The 17,378-nt window shown below is 47.0% G+C and overlaps 1 protein-coding gene across 1 annotated transcript in view; it reads left to right on the forward strand.

Annotated features, from left to right (window-relative positions):
• Positions 1-17,378, forward strand: part of COBL (cordon-bleu WH2 repeat protein) — a 159,960-nt gene that overhangs the window by 47,719 nt on the left and 94,863 nt on the right. Inside the window, exon 14 of the mRNA XM_077781151.1 lies at positions 15,796-15,978. Within this exon, the coding sequence (XP_077637277.1) occupies positions 15,796-15,978 (183 nt within the window). The remainder of the gene's footprint in view (positions 1-15,795; positions 15,979-17,378) is intronic.

Genomic DNA, 17,378 nt, shown 5'->3' on the forward strand with positions numbered 1-17,378 from the left:
GGGGCAGAGGGAAAGAAAAAGAGAATATCTCAGTGCAGAGCCCGACACAGGGCTCAATCCCACAACCCTGAGTATCATGCCCTGAGCTAAAATCAAGAGTCAGATGTTCAACCGACTGAGCCACCCAGGCGTCCCGCCACTATAGTGTTTTTTAATGAAATTTTAAAAACTCTTCTCTCAAATGTTAAATCGGTTTTTGTCAAGATCTTGGGTTTATAGATTTAGCCAATTCGGTTTATGGAGAATGTTTGCCCTGTAAATGAATCGGCACAGCAAGCCCTTATTTCCCAGCCAAAAAGCCAAATCAGATTCAACTTTGGTTAAAAAAAGAGTAACATCATACTTCAAAATTTAAATGTGTTAATACATGTCCCCATGACAATTATTTCCCTTCTGAATCTAACAGTAGCTTTGTTGAAATGTTCCAGTTCGTTACATGTCACTTTAAAAATATATGAGTTTAATGCCCTGAACTTAACACTTCTTCTCCCTGTTAAAGTCATGGTTTTTTGTTGTTGTTGTTATTTTTTAAAATTATTTTTTAAATTTAAATTCAAGTTAGTTAACATCGTGTAATCTTGGCTTCAGGAGTAGAATTTAGTGATTCATCACTTACATAGAACACCCAGTGCTCATTCCAAAAAGTACCCGCCTGGGGCACCTGGGTGGCTCAGTCGGTTGAGTGTGCGGCTTCGGCTCAGGTCATGATCTCACAGTTCATGGGATCGAGCCCTGCATCAGGCTCTATGCTGACAGCTCAGAGCCTGGAGCCTGCTTCACATTCTGTGTCTTCCTCTCTCTCTGCCCCTCCCCTATCTTGCTCTGTCTCTCTCTCCCCCCAACCCCTCTCTCTCTCATATATGAATATACATTTAAAAAATAAAAAAAGGAGTTCCCTCCTTAATGCCTGTCACCCATTTAACCCATCCCCACACCCATTTCCCCTCCAGCAACCCTCAGTTTGTTCTTTGTATTTAAGAGTCTCTTATAAGTGCCTCCTTCTCTATTTGTATCTTATTTTTCCTTCCCTTCCCCTATTGTGTTTCTTGAATTCCACATGTGAGTGAAATCACATGATACTCATCTTTCTCTCACTTATTTCGCTTAGCATAAAACACTCTAGTTCCATCCACGCTGTTACAAATGGCAAGATATTTTTCATCGCCATTTTTTAAAGTTTATTTATTTATATTTAAGAGCGAGAAAGTGGTAGCACAATCACGCACGCAAGCAGAGGAGGGACAGGGAGAGAGAATCCCAAGCGGGCTCCGTGCTGTCAGCACACAGCCCAGCGCAAAACTCCACCCCACAACCCTGGGATCCTGAGATGAGCTGAAATCGAGGCTGGTGCTCAACCAATTGAGCTCCCCAGGTACCCCTTCATGGCTATAGTTTAATGCTCTGTGCAAATCAGCTCTCAGCTGTCAAGACAACCAAATCTTGTTGGTTTCCAGTTTGAAGAAGGATTTGCATGTGGCAGGAGCTAAGGCTGTACTTGACCCAGATATGGCCGAGGCCACCTGTCCACAGAAACGCCTGCAGCCATTCTTATCTGTGTCTAAATAACCCTGAATAAAATTACGTAATGATTCTTAAGACAATCTCTTCTTTTAGCTGTGTAATCTAAGCAAGTCTTTACTTGCCATGACCACATCAGCAATGCCATTTGCTTGGTGATAGAACAGACTTAAATCCACTGAGAATGGTTTGAAAAGTCCATTAACTCATTAGCCTGTAATTTGCATCTCAATTTTGGCCACAAATTATTGGAAAATGCCTTCCAGGGGCACTTGGGTGGCTCACTGGGTTGAGCATCTGACTTTTGATTTTGGCTCATGGGTCATGCTCCCGTGGTCGTGAGATTGAGCTCCACAGAGACTGGGCTCTGTGCTGAGCATGGAGCCCGCTTGAGATTCTCTCTCTCTGTCTCTCCCCTCTCTGTCCCTCTGCCCTCCCTCCCTCATGCACATGCACATGTGCTCTCTCTCTCTTACAAAAAAAAGAGTCTTCTAATGTTTCATGTACTCTGTAAGCCACATTTGTGTTTGAGTAGGGATTCTATTTAATTACACTAGAGGGCTTGGCTGTTCACACCTCTTTGCTAATTACAGTTAAGTATTATCGCTTCTTCTCCAACAAAAGGTGGCAGCATAAATTTTGTTGTGGGCATTTCTAATTTGTGTGAGGTTTTTTTTTTTCTCAGTGCAACATAAGTAAATATATTCATGATATAGACAAATAGAACCTAGGGAAAAACTTTATAGGAACCATTCAAAGCATATAAAATTCCACGGAGACACCCAGAAGTAGATTGTACACATGAAAGACATGCCGTGCTCTTAAATGTGAAGATTCAACACTATTTGTTGACAGGTTTTGTGTTAGAGCTAAATAAGTTGGTTATAAACTTTACTTGGAAAAATAAACAAGCAATAACTAGCCAGGAAAACTCTGAAAATCAAGGGGGATGGATAAGCCTAACTAGTTTTAAAAGGCCTCTTAAGCATCTGTAATTCAGACAATATCGTATTGGCCACAATAGTTCAGTGGAACCCAGAAGAAACTCTGGAGCAAGTTGAAGACAGATATTGATATACAATGTAGATCATATGTCAGACCCGTGGAAGGAAATAAACTTCTTAATGCCAGGGATTTGAGACCATTGAATAGCCCTACAGAGAAAGGGAAAATTGTGTACATTTTCACTGTCAATCTGAGGATAAAAAACAAATGAATCAGAAATGTAAATATAAAAATGGAGACCACTGAAGTTACTAGCAGAAAACAGGAGTGAATTCATCTGCAAAATGAAACTAAAGGATACTTTCCCAAAACACTGGTGTATTTGACTTCAAGGAAAACTAAATTCTTGAATGACAGAAGACAGGGAGAGAGGAAGGGAAAGAGAATGTTATAAGCCAAGTAAAAGTCCAAATGACCAATGTGGAATGGGGCTGTTAGAAACAGAAAAGCAATAGCAACCTTATAGAAGTGAAATCATAGGGTATTGTCTTTCTTTGTCTGACTTAATCTTATTTAGTGTGAGTCCCTGTAGGTCCATCCATGTCACTGCAGATGGCAAGATTTCATCCTTTTCTACAGCTGAATAATATTCTGTCGTGTGTATAGGGCGTATCTTTTCTGTGCATTCAATTATATGTGGAATCTAAAAACTAAAAGACAGAAACAGACTCCTAAATGCAGAGAACAAACTGGTGGTTGTCAGAGAGGCTGGGGTAGGGGAGTGAGCAAAGTAGGTGAAGCAGATTAAGGCGGACAAGCTTCTAGTCACAGGGATGAAAAATATAGCTTAGAGACTATCGTCGATAATATCGTAATAACGTACAGTGCGACACGACACTTACTGTGGTGGGCGTTGAATAATGTATAGATGTGTTGATTCACTGTGTTGTACACCTGACACTAATACAACATTGTGTGTCTAGTTCAAATTAAAAACAAAGAAAAAGGGGGCACTTGGGTGGCTCAGTCTGTTAAGCATCTGACTCTTGGTTTCGGCTCAGGTCGTGATCTCACGGTTTGTGCGTTGGAGCCCCACATTGGGTTTGGGATACTCTCCCTCCCTCTCTCCCTGCCCCTCCATGTCTTGCTTCCTCTCTCTCTCTTTCTCTCCCCCGGTCAAAAATAAATAAACAAACATTAAAAAAAAGAAAAAGGTGCCCTGCTGACCAAGATAGATATTCATAGAAAGTTCACAAAAAAGAAATGTAAGCGGTGCCTAAATAAGTGGAAAAGTGCTCAAGTTCACTCCTAAGGAGAAATAGAAATTAAACCTGTAACGAAGTTCCACTTACCACCCCTTCTGTGGTCTGTTTGAATAATACAAAGCTGGAAAAGGAGGAAGAGCCTTATATGCTGGTGGAGTGTTTTCTGGGATTTTTTTTTTTTTTTTAATGAAGAGTGACTTTTCCTGGAAATCAAGGTTCATAATGAAGCTGCAATGTGATAGATTAATTATTGGCCTGGAAAGGAGTTGCCTGGGCCTGACACCATAGGGGCAGGATCACACGTAATAAAATAAGTGGTGGCAGGTGGCGGCGCGGCCCGCTGCCCATGCTTCCTTCTGTGATCGTATCGTGTCCGCCTAGCAGCACCGTGAAGTGACTGTCCTCTTCCTTACACAGACGCAGGACCTGCCAGCTCTCCGGGGCCAAGTGGTTGAGCACATCTGGCCATCTACTTGTGTTTCCCGATGTCGTTCACATTCACTATGTCTTATGCACGTTTGATACTATGCTCGCGTCTATCAAGCGTGTAGTGTTGGTGATGGAACTTTCTGCCCTTGTTTTTATAAATCCACTCCCAAGCCACTGATCTGTAGCTGAGTGCGGGCATCTGCCCTTAGGGTGTGAGAGCAAAACTTTCGATCCCACGGAGCCGAGGAGGCCTCTGTCTCCGTGTCCCCCATCCGGATAGTGGGTGTTAACACTACCACCCTGTGAGATTGGCGATTACAGAGCCCCGCCTCACACTCTGGGAAGCTCTGTGATGTGAGTAAACTCAGTCAGAGCTTGATTAGAAAGTGTGCAGACATTACTGCTTGTTTTTCCTTGAGAAAATGGGAGTGGCTCAGCCTAAGAGTCTGAAGAGAACAGATGTGCATTAAAAGAAAACACCCTCATGTAGATGGCCCAAGGAATCAGATCTTCCCTGAAAAGATACTTAAGTTCATGGAAACCAAAGTGTATCCCAAGGCACATCTTCTTCTTTTTTTGTTTTAATGTGTATTTTTTCAGAGAGCTAGAGAGAATATGGGCACATGCATGAGCGAGGGAGGGCCAGAGAGAGGAAAACAGGACCGGAAGTGGGCTCGAACTCATGAACCATATGATCATGACCTGAGCTGAAGTCAGACAGTTAACAAACTAAGCCACCCGGGCACCCCATATTTTCATCTTCTTAATCAAAGGGTCCTTGAATCAGTAAATATAATCACCTCCCAAATAATGCCAAGCTGTTTTCCTGGAATTTTGCATTTTCCAGGAAACTCTCCCTTCTATATTCATGCGAGCACATGGTTCTCTCAGTCTCTCACGTCTAGACCCTGAGATGCAGGGAGGAGATGGTTGGTCACCACTGGATGTGATTAGGGGTGAGGGGAACATGGCAATTCTCTTTCCATAAGTCATGCAAACAGCAATGATAAGTCATGCGCATTGATGGAATGAGGTACCTGAGTTAATTTACAAGTTACAGACTTACAAATTCAGTGCCCCAAAATGGCACGCACCCAAAAATACTGTATCCGTCCCATAAAGTAGAAAATGCTCTGGGGTCACCTGGGTGGCTCAGTCGGTTGAGCGTCTGACTTCAGCTCAGGTCATGATCTCCTGGTTCATGAGTTCGAGCCCTGCATCGGGCTGGCTTCTGACAGCTCAGAGCCTGGAGCTGCTTCAGATTCTGTCTCTCTCTCTCTCTCTCTCTCTGCCCCTCCCCTGCATGTGCTCTCTCTCTCCCTCAAATAAACTTAAAAAAAAAATGACCAATCTAAAATTTATCAATGTGAGCTTTATAGGGTACCATTGCACTGTTACCATGAAGTTAAAAAGTCTTTTGGTAAATCATTTTCAAAAATCACTGTGTCAAAAAAAAAAAAAAAAAGACTAATGGGGCACCTGGGTGGGTCAGTCGGTTGAGCATCCGACTTGGGCTGAGGTCATGATCTCAAGGTTTCTGGATTCAAGCCCAAAATCAGGTTCTGTGCTGACAGCTCAGAGTCTGGATCCTGCTTCCGATTCTGTGTCTCCCTCTCTCTCTGCCCCTCCCCTGCTCGCGCTCTGTTTCTCTCTGTCTCAAAAAAATAAATAAACAAATAAACAAATAAATAAATAAATAAACATTTTTTAAAAAAGACAAAACTACCTGGGGCCCTTTTTCCATTTGCCCCGTCAAGGCAGGTATGAAAATACTGTCATCATAGTGCTTTGCTTCTCACAGATGGAAGGTGCTCTGTGTTCTCAGGTGATTTCCAGTTTCAAAGCCCTAATCTGCTTGGGGCACCAGATGGAAAGTCTCCCACAGAGTCACCTGGCCCCGACGGGAGCTGTCACAGTATCAGAGGCCTGCACATAGGTGCCCAGAGGTGTCTAGGGATGCCCACCAGTAAAACAACACCTTTAGGAATAGTTATTAAAAATTATACAGTTATTAAAAATTAAGTTGTAAAGCTAAAATTTTAGCTGCCGTGAGTTCCATGCTTCTCAAAAGACGCAGTATTTTCACTCGGGTTGCCAGGGTCTGGTAAGAATCCGGTCTCGGGGCGCCTGGGTGGCTTGGTCGGTTAAGCGTCTGACTTTCGCTCAGGTCATGATCTCGCGNCTCTCTCTATCTCTCCTAGAAAAAAAAAAAAAAGTATCCGGTCTCTAGGGGCGCCTGGCTGGCTCAGTGGGTTAAGCATCTGACTTTAGGTCATGATCTCATGGTTTCTGGGTTCAAGCCCAAAGTTGGGCTCTGCGCTGACAGCTTGGAGCCTGCTTGGGATTCCCTCTCTTTCCTTCACCCTCTTTCTCTGTCCCCCTTCCTGCACGTGCTCTCTCTCTCAAAATAGAGGAATAAACTTAAATAAATAAATGAAAGGACCCTCTCCCCCCCCAGCTAGCTAGTGGATCAGGAAGGACGGTCAAGTGCTCCTGAGAGAGTGTGTTGAGCCAGTGCTGCCACTGGGGGTCAGTGTTGGCACACGCAGCGTGAACCCTGCGGCAACTCTGTGTTCCTGGCTTGGGAACAGTCCAAGTTCCCTCTGTTGGGAATGTCCACACACTGGGAGCAGAAAGCTATGTCCTGAGGGCTGAGCCACAGGTTTGTGATGTAGAAACAACACAGGTTGTGATCACTCTTGTTTTTTTAAGTTTATTTATTTCTTTATTTATTTTGAGACAGAGTTCTTTTATTTATTTTGAGAGTGAGCACGAGCAGGGGAGGGGCAGGGAGAAAGGAAAACGAAGAGAGGAAATCCCAAGTGGCCTCCATGCTGTCAGCACAGAGCCTGATACAGGGCTCAAACTCACGAACCATGAGGTCGTGAGCTGAGCTGAGGTCAGACTCTCACAGCCACCCAGGCACGCCGTGATGGCTCTGCACCTTTCTAAAGTGTTCCGTACGCAAAATTATGAAACAAGAGCAGAGAGAAAGTTGTATAAGTGGAATGGGAGACTCGCACAGAATGCCTATAGCCCAGCTCAGTTTTCTGTGTATTTTCTTTTTCTTTTTTATTTGTATTTATTTTTGAGAGACAGAGAGGGAGACACAGAATCTGAAGCAGGCTCCAGAGTCTGAGCTGTCGTCAGCACAGAGCCCAACGCGGGGCTCGAACTCACAAACCGTAAGATCATGAGCTAAGCCGAAGTCGGACGCCCAACCGACTGAGCCACCCAGCTGTCCCGTGTTGTGTGTCTTCTCGAGCCTGTCTTTATCCAGACCTCTGAGTGCCACCCACGGCCAGCCTCGTGATATAGATGCAGTGTGGTTACGTCCATGGAGCACCGTGTCCTTTACAATGCGTTCTACTGGAGCATGGTCGTAATTTTTTAAAAAGATTGTAGGATCTTCCAGCAAGGGGGGAAAGCATGACTTTTGTGTGCTTGAGTTTGGATTGCGTGACCCACTAGAGCGTCCCCTCCCTGTGTGTGGAGTGGGTCTGTGTCCTGGCCACGCAGGAGCCACAGGAGGATGAGAAGGGATTGAGCGGGCCCCGCGCGCGGGAACGACCCCACAGCTGGCACCGCACAACGTCTCTGGTTCAGTAGGACCTTGGCTTGCCAGCACAGTTCGTTCCGGAAACATGCTTGTCATCCGAAGCACTCATATATCACAGCGAATTTCAAGAACCATTGGCTCAGCTGTGATCGTGTGATGTTCGGCGCCACATAGGACTCGTGTTAGGAGACGTCGCTCCTTCATCAAGTTAAAATTCATCACGAAGGTTTGCTTCGTGAACCCTTGCAGAACAAGTTCCTTGTGATCTGAGGTTTTACTGTAGTATAAATAAGGAGGGGGGCTCCTGTCTGAACCACATGGTCCACTTCCACGCAGATGTTTCCCGATGTAGTACAGCGCTCTGAATGTATTTCCTCTTCTGATTTGGTAACCTTTTCTTTTAACCCCGTTTCCTTTTCAACACTTTACTTTGTTGTAAGAATAGGTTCCGTGATACACGGATCTTACCCAACACGTCTTCCTCTGCTGTTTGTGTTCTCGGCAAGGTTTCTGACCGACAGTGGGGTGTCAGTAGTTCAGTTTTGGGGGAGTCAAAAGTTACATGTGGATTTTCAACTGCGCAGGGCAGGGGTCAACGCCCCAGCCCCCACATTGTTTGAGGGTCAATTATGGATGTCACCGCACTGCCTCCTGAACGGCAGTGGCACCGGCAGCCAGCACCTGGTCCCAGCTGCTCAGTGTCCTAGCCCAGCGTCTCGTTTATAAAGCTCTTAGGCAATAGCAGGAAGGAACCAGACCCTAACGTGCAATTTAGAACAACGACCCCAAGCTTCTTTGGGTACCCGTTTACCCATGAGCAGTGGTTTCTGAAGTTTGCTTACCACACGCTCTCGAACGCAGATCTGGAAACTATCAGAGAAAGAGACTGTTTTTAAAACTTCGGTGAATTTTGGTTTTTCCCGGAGCACTCGATTCTTGGAATGTGAATAACGTGCAACGGAAGTTGGTTAATGATGCCTAATGCCAGTGCTTGAGCCTCCCATGCGAGGAAGGGTCTCTGGTCCACCGCTGTCTGAAGGAGAGGATGAGGGGAGTCGGGCTCCAGCGAGCTAGTCAGGAAGATAGTCATCATAGTCCTATGATGAGTAATCAATATATTCCCCACATTCACACATCTGCTCAAAGGTCTCGCTCTCAGGTCTGTCCTACAGCAAAAGCCTTAGAGGATGACAGCTCACCCTGTGTCTTCACAGAGTGTTGGTAACAGAAAAGCAAATGCTACCAGTTGGATCCTCTTGGTTGCTCATTTGTTTAATTTGTATTTTTTTTTAATGTTTATTCATTTATTTTGAGAGAGAGAGAGAAGATTAGTGTGAGCAGGAAAGGGGCAGAGAGAGAAGGAGAAAATCTCAAGCAGGCTCCACACCATCGGCACGGAGCCCGACATGGGGCTGCATCTCACGAACAGCGAGATCATGACCTGAGCCAAATGGAGAGTTAGGTGCTCAACTGACTGAGCCCCCCAGGCACCCCTGGTTTGCTGATTTTGAAGAAGAGATTCCTGCCAGTAGAGAAATGACCCCAGATTGTTCTCATGCTTATAAGCATCAAAGAGCTTATGTGATGTAGCATTTTGCTGGCTGAAATATAGATCCCATCCAGAAAGCTTCTGCAGCTTTCCTACAAAGGAAAGGCCATCCCTCCAGCATTCACACGGAGGGACCCAGCCAAGGGAACGGTCACTTCCTGGCATCTCATGTACCAGAAAGTGGGTTCATGAAGCCCTGCCCCTCACGGGGATCAGTTCACATGAAGTTGGCTTGCTTTATACTTCCTGGTGTGCATTTACTCTGAATCGACTTGGGAGCTCCAGTGTGCCAGGAGCCAGCACGCCCTCCGGCTGAGGGAGCCAGCTGACGGCCTGTCAGGAAGGCTGTGCCACAAGGATAAGGGAAAGCACACAGAGAACGCCTTCTTGAGAAGGGAATTCTGCACTACCTGCTGCCCAGGATGGTGCTGGCAGCCACACAACAGGATTGAGAATATCCTCTCCTTTCTAGCCAGAAAACGTCAGGAGCTCCACCACACAGGACCCCAGAGAGTGTCCGTCCGCCCCATCAGGCAAGCGTGCGGTCCTGCCTTGGACTCCGACGGAACCCTTCCCGTGCTGGAGGGAAAGACGGTGGAGGGAACAGGCCTCTCCCACTTGGTTCTTTGACAAAGCTTTCCGGAGAAAAGAAAAGTGATACTGACGCCTTTCAAGAGGGGGCAGCAAAGTGTAAGGACAGGAGAGGCAGCTGGGCTCCTGGATCCGATCCCCTGGATCCGATCTGAGCTCCTGCCCTGGGCGGGCAGCCGGGCTGTCCTGAGTAGGTAGTTGCACTGACTCCTTGGGCTTCTGCTCTCCTTTGCATGAAAGCTCTAAGATTGTGCCATCCTGAAAGGATCCGATGCAAGTTAGAAGAGAGGCTTGCCCCTGCCTGTTTTAACTACAGCCACTGCCAGCAAAATGCTTTCCTTCGTCTCTGAACAGCTGCATCTGAATCCCTCGTGAGCCACATCAGAGGATCTGTTCCCACTTCGAGGACACGTGCCAACCCGATGGGTCTCACGAGCTGCAGTTTGAACGACGTCAATTGCAGATCAGCCTGTCTGTCTTCCTTGACGCAGAAATACGTTCTCACCAGAGCTCAGTGTGTCCCTTCGTGTTCACACGGACGGATCCCCCTGACCTCCCAGGTGTGTGCCCTGGTGCATTTGCAAAGGTGCCTTGTGCAGATGTACACGAGGAACGGAAGCAGAGGAAAAGATGCCACGGTAGTCTGGGCTTCCTTGAAAGAGCAACTGCCCTCAGCCCTGCTCAGTTTCTTGCGCAGTACTGAGGTCTGCTCAGCTTTGGTGAGCGTGTGAACCCCACCACAGTTCTAGGGAAGTCCAGCCCTCCCAGAACCTTCCTCAGGACGACATGGAGGACTCAGGCCATGACAGCCAGCGGTGTCTCTGCAGTAGGGTGCTGGCCATACCCAGAGCCCATCCCCATCCTGCTGGGTCAGGGGCACAGCCTGCCCTGGACACCAAGTCAAAGGCATCCACCAGCCACTTGGAAGTTCAGGGTTTCTCTAGGGCTAACGCTCCTGGGTGAGCCCGTGGGGGTGGGGTGTGCATCTCCCCTGGGATTCCTGATTTCAGCCCAGGTCATGATCTCATGGATGTGAGATCGAGCCCCGTGTCGGGCTCCATGCTGAGTGTGGAGCCTGCCTCAGATTCTCTCCCTTACCCTCTGCCCCTTCCCCCTGCTTGCGTGCCCTAAATAAGTAAGTAAATAAATACCTGGGGCAACATCGGCCATTGCAGTGTTGGCCTCGTTTTGAGCAGGGACACAGATCCTGAAATTGGGAGTTTTTATTTCTCTTTTTATTCGTCTCCTCCCCGATGTGCGTGTGTGAGACGGGATCAAGTCATCATTGTACCCTGAATGTAATAAACAAACTAACTGAGTATCAGTGGTGTTGTGGATACACAGTTGAGCGTCGTCTCTGACCTGACTTCCCTCCAGCGGACACACCCTGTTCGCCCAGGGCGTGAGATCCCATGAGGTCCGGGTCTGAAGGCTGTGTTTACTTCATCCCTTTTTCTCTCCATCTTCCATGGCTTTTTCCTTAATGATTCATGGGACTGAACTCCTGGGAGAGAAAGTCCTGAAAAACAAGACTGCAGTAGCCAAAATATAGATTGGGGTACCCACCCTTAGAGAAAGGCAGGACTCATTCCCCTACAAATTGGGGGGGGGGGCTTGATTTAAATGGTCACCATTTGGACCAGAACAGGAAGCCAGATCCCTGTTGCAGGAAAGCTGTGGTCTGTCCTTCATGGAACTTTGCCACTTTGAAACAGGAGAAGAGCCCCTAGATTGGAATAAGTAAGACATGGCCCAGGCTGTATGGACTCAGGGTGGCATAGATTATCCTGGTTTCCCATGTCATTTAATATTGATGAGTCAGCATAAAGAGCCCGGAAATAAACCCATGCACGTATGGTCAATCACTTTACAGAGAAGCCAAGAATACACAATGGGAAAGGGACAGTGTCTTCAGTAAACAGTGTTGGGAAAACTGGACCCCTCTCTTTCACACACACACAAAGTAACTCACAATGGATTAGAGACTTGAACTTAAGACCCCAAACCATAAACGCCCTGGAGGAAAACATGGGCAGGAAGCTCCTTGATATCAGTCTTGGTGATGTTTTTGAGCCTGACAAAAGTAAAAATAAGTCAGCGTGATGACATTGTCCTCGAGAAGTTTCTGTTCAGCAAAGGAAGCTGTCAACAAAAACGGAAGGACAGTCTGCCAAATGGGAGAAAATACCTGCAAATCATCTACCTGGTAAGGGGCTAATACCCAAAATGTATAAAGAGCTTATACAGCTCAATAGTAAAAAAAAAAAAAAATCCCATTCAATAGTGGGCAGAAGGTCTAAGTAGACATTTTTTTTCAAAGAAGACATAGAGGGGCACCTGGACGGCTCAGTTGGTTAAGCTTCTGACTTGGGCTCAGGTCACCGTCTCCTGGTTCATGAGTGTGAGACCCACATGGGACTCTGCTATCAGCGCAGAGCCTGCCTCAGATCCTCTGTCTCCCTCTCTCTCTGCCTCTCCCCCACTCATTTTATTTCTCTCTCTCAAAAATAAATAAAACATTGAAAAAAAGGACATCCAGAGGGCCAACAGCCACTGAAAAGATGCTCAGCCTCACTCATCATCAGGGAAATACAAATCAAAAAGACAATGAGATCCCACTTCACACCTGTCAAAATGGACATTACCAAAATGACATGAAATAACAAGTTTCGGTGTGGAGGAAAGGAAGCCTCGTGCACCGTTGGTGGGAATGCAAACTGGTGCGGCTACTGTGGAAAATGGTATGGAGGGTCCTCAAAAAAGTTAAAGAATAGAACCACCAGATATGGCGATTCAACTTCTGGGTATTTATCCAAAGAAAATGAAAACACTAAAGAGAAAAGATCTAAGCACCCCTGAGTTCACTGTGGTGCTATTTACAATAGTGAAGATACAGAAACAACCTAATAACCCCTAGATCTACAGATGAACATGTAAAGAAACTCCTTCTAATATATTTATATGTATACTCATATATGCGCAGCGGAATATCATTCAGCCATAAAAAAAAAAAAGAAAAAGAACGAAATCTTGCCACTTGTGACCAAACGGATGGACCTCGAGGGCATTATGCTAAGTGAAATAAGTCAGAGAGAAGAAAGACAAAAACTGCACGATCTCTCTTATATGCAGAACCAAAAAACAAAACAAAACCCACCAAAAAAACACGTCTGGTTGCCAGAGGGGAGGCAACCAGGGAGGAGAGTGAAAAAGTGGGTAAAGGGAGTCAAAAGATTAAAAAGGAAAAATATCTGACAAACCACAGATATCCTCTGGGCAGCCAAAATGTTTTGAATATTTTGACTGCCCATGGGTTGAAGATTGAGCAACACTACTTACTGAATGGCTGAGTTCTCGGGCGGCGCTGATAGACGCAGGTCTGAGGGGCCCTGAGATTGGCCTGCCTGTTAGTGTGAACGGCGGCATGTTGGGAGAGATCTGTGTGGCCCATATGGGGCAGACTGGAGCTATATCAACCTGTTGTGTCAAACTTTAGAGGTGTTCCAGAAACACAGATGATGGATCATGAGAAGCACATTGTTGGCCAGGATAACAGAGACCCCAGCTTGTGGGGACCTGCGATGGGGTNAAAGAGAGGGAGACATGGAATCTGAAGCAGCTCCAGGCTCTGAGCTGGCAGCACAGAGCCTGATGCAGGGCTAGAACCCACCATCTGTGAGATCATGACCTGAGCCAAAGCCTGATGCTTAATTGACTAAGTGACCCAAGTGCCCCATGGGCTTCTGACTTTCTGCTGTCTAAGGCCATCTTCCTTGGCCCTCGTGAGGTCATGCTTACCAAAAATACTTAGCAGAGAAGAAGGAAATCACCTATAATATGACAAAAATATGCTAGGTGTTAACAGCAATTTGAAGTCAATGGGATTTAAAAATGTTTTATGTTTATTTATTTACTTTGAGAGAGAGAGAAAAAAAAAACACAGGGGGAGGGCCAGAGAGAGAGGGAGAGAGAATGCCAAGCAGGCTCCACACTGTCAGTGAGATCAGGACTTGAGCTGACTCTTGAAGCCAAGAGTCAGACACCTAACCGACGGAGCCAGCCAGGTGCCCCAGAATTTCCCTCTTTTAAAGATGAGACTATGAGAGCATTCCTACTAGAAGATCCCTGGGTGCGTGTGGTGGGGGTGTTGGATTCTTCCCCGAGATGTGGGTACTAAAAGGGCAATAAGATTATGGGATTAAACCCCGAAATCAACATGCAATGGATGACCTGTAAAGTACCTTTCAGGGTGTATTCTTCACAGAGCTTCCCAAAAAACTGCATCTGAAGGACAGAGGTGGATTCACAGCCATGTTGAGTGATCGGTCAGGCACACATAGTTGTGGCGAGGGCTGAGGACAAGAGGAATTGGAAGTCCTGAGTCTAGACAGGGCGGAGCGAACATAAGTGGTTGTAGCAGCAGGATTGTGAAACTCCTGGTCCTGAATGTCAGGCTTGCGGATGCCAGACAGGGCCATGCGTGCTTCAGAGATAACCACGGGGAGATTGGATTCCTCTGGCGCCCAGTGTCTCACAAGGAAGCATGGCATAAAAAGCCACCTCCAGAGATCATGGGGTTTCCTTTGCCTTTAATGTTTATGGACAAGAGGGGCACCCGGGTGGCTCAGTCGTTTGAGCGTCTGACGTTGGCTCAGGTCATGGTCTTGCGGTTCATGGGAGCCCCACATTGGGCTCCCTGCTGTCAGTGTAGAGCCCGCTTTGGATCCTCTGTCTCCCTTTCTCTTGGCCCTCCCTCACTTGTGCTTTCTCTTTCAAAAATAAATATTTTTTTAATTAAAAAAAATGCTTATGAACAAGAAAATCTGAGTCTCAAAAAATTTTCTCAGGGAACTGAGTGATAGTAAACTTGGCAGAACAGAATAGGATTTGAGTCTGAGCACAGATAATACTGGGCTTTTGCCCAATGGGTTTCCTTTACATATTTATTTTACTTGCTCTGTTTTAAGTAAGCTCTATGCCCAATGTGGGGCTTGAACTCACGACCCCGAGGTCAAGAGTCGTATGTTCTACTGACCAGCCAGCCAGGCGCCCCGCTAAATACTTGTTTTAAATGCACAGATCCTGCTGTTCACATAAAAGCTTCCCCACCAGCTCCTTTTATTTATTCTTCATTTTTTTAGAGGGTGAGAGTGTTTGCCAACAGGGGAGAGGGGTAGAGAGAGAATCCCAAGCAGGCGCCTTGGGAGCACAGAGCCCGGCGTGGGGCTTCATCCCACGGCCCTGGGATCACGACCTGAGCAGAAATCAAGAGTTGGATGCTCAACCAACTGAGCCCCCTGGGCACCCTGCACAAGCTCCTTTTATCACAGCGAGGGCAGGGTTGCTGACAAGTTCACATTTTAAAGGTGGCTAATTCCCACCTGCGGTTTGGTCAGGAGTGTTAAACAAGTCCAGCTGGTAAAGGTTCTCAGAGGCTTCAGAGGTCTGTCCTTTCCTGCGTGATTAAGAAAATAACCTTTGTGGGGTGACTGAGGGGGGGTCTCAGTTGGTTGAGCTTCCAACTTTGGCTCAGGTCATGATCTCACAGTTCGTGGGTTCGAGCCCCGCGTTGGGCTCTGTGCTGACAGCTCGGAGCCTGGAGCCTGTTTTGGATTCTGTGTCTCCCTCTCTCTCTTCCCCTTCGCTGTTCATGCTGACTCTTTCTCTCTCTCAAAACTAAATAACCATTAAAAAGAAAAGAGAAGAAACCTTTGCAGTGTCAAGAGAGTCTTTGAATGTGTCAATAGAGTATCTTCCACCATAAGGAAAATACGGGCTTTCGACTGAGAGTGAACATTTTGCTCAAGCCCTTCAAACCCAGCAGTGGGAACGATACTGGAAGCTTGGATGGGCATTTCGCACTTGTTTTTCAGGTTGAAGCACCCCTACACACACACAGTGACCTCACACTGATGAGTTTCTCTCCCCGTCCTCCACAGGGCTGCCTCACCACGCCCAACTCCCCGGCGGTGAATCCGCGGTCCGTGCCGTTGGGTCCATCCCTGTCGCTCAGCAACATCTCGGGGGTGTCTGTGAAGTCGGACATGAAGAAGCGCCGGGCCCCGCCCCCTCCAGCCCTGCCTGGCATGGGGCCACCAGCGCAGGACAGGGTCTCCGAAAAGGTAGGCAGAAGGCGGCTCTGGGGAGCGGTACATCCACTGAACGAACCTGCGATTTCTCTAGAAGTTCCCTGTGTGCCCTACGTTCTAGGGAGAGCGTTTGAGGTTAATCTTTAAACTGTATTTAGAAGTAAAAGTGAGGGGCGCCTGGGTGACTCAAGTGTCTGACTCTTGATTTCGGCTCAGGTCGTGATCTCGCAGTGGTGAGATCAAGCCTTGAGTCGGGCTCCTAGAGGAGTGTGGAGCCTTCTTGGGGTTCTTTCTCTCCCTCTCTCTCTGCTCATGCTTTCTCTCTCTCTCTCTGTCTTTTTCTCAAAATAAATAAATATAAAAAAGTAGAAATAAAGATGAGATGCTGGGCTGCTTCATGTACGGAGGTACGACACTTACTCTGCTCTAAGTCATTAAGGGTCTGTGCTTGTTATCAGCATTTATTGTATCCATAGCATTAAGATGTTGGGCACCGTCATAATCACCAAATGAGAAAATGGCATGGTTTGGGGCACTGAAGGAAATCTGGAGTGTGTATGGATGGGACAGGGATGATAGGTAATACAATATAGACACCCCCAAATAATTCAGATTCAGAGGAAAGCAGGGAGGGCTTTTCACGTTAAGTCAGTTTCCATGTGATGCCACGTTTGCGGTGACCATGGATGTAAGAAGCCACGTGTGCTAAGTTTATCGTCAGATCAACTTCACACCTTTGCAAGGGGCTGTCATTACGTGTGGACCAGAAAGAGCCTCTGTCCTAGGCAGCCGGGGTCTGCACTGGGCTTGTGTCCCCCCGCATGTCTGTCGCAGCGTGAAGCACTGTGGAAGCCCTGGGCTCTCCCTTCTCAGGGGTGAGGACGCTCCTTGACCAAGCAGCTCCTGTTTTCCAGGCTTGGAGTGGCTCACGGTAAAACTTCGAAGTACAGGTTTCATCCTCTAAATGCATTCGCCCTCATTCAGGAGGGGGTTGTAACAGGGACAGCACACGGGGCGGCCAGGATGCGACTGGGCTTTGGAATCTTCTAGAAGCTGCGTTCTCCAAGGCTGACCAGCCGTGCCCAGAACTGGGCCTGCTCCACAGTAATTCCAAGACACTAGGCCACTATAGGGACGCGTTATTGCTCAGAAGCAAGGAGGTTTCTCAGGGGCTGGTGGCCCAGCTCCCTGGGGGTGGGGACAGCCTGCCACAGACAGCGGCCTGATAGATCACACATTAATCCTCCCGCAGGGGCTACATTTCCTGACTCTTTCCCTCTGCCTTAGCGTCACCCAGCCTGTCCCTGCTTCATATAGACTGAGAGCTTCACATTCCTGCTAGTGGTGGTTTGAACCCTTTTGTTTGTTTGGTTTTCTTTTCTTTTTTTTTTTTTTTTTTTTTTTTTTTTTAAAACTCTCTTTTTTTTTGATTT

This window comes from Crocuta crocuta, unplaced genomic scaffold (genome assembly GCF_008692635.1).
Source record: "Crocuta crocuta isolate KB4526 unplaced genomic scaffold, BGI_CrCroc_1.0 scaffold108, whole genome shotgun sequence".
NCBI classification, from domain to species: Eukaryota; Metazoa; Chordata; class Mammalia; order Carnivora; family Hyaenidae; genus Crocuta; species Crocuta crocuta.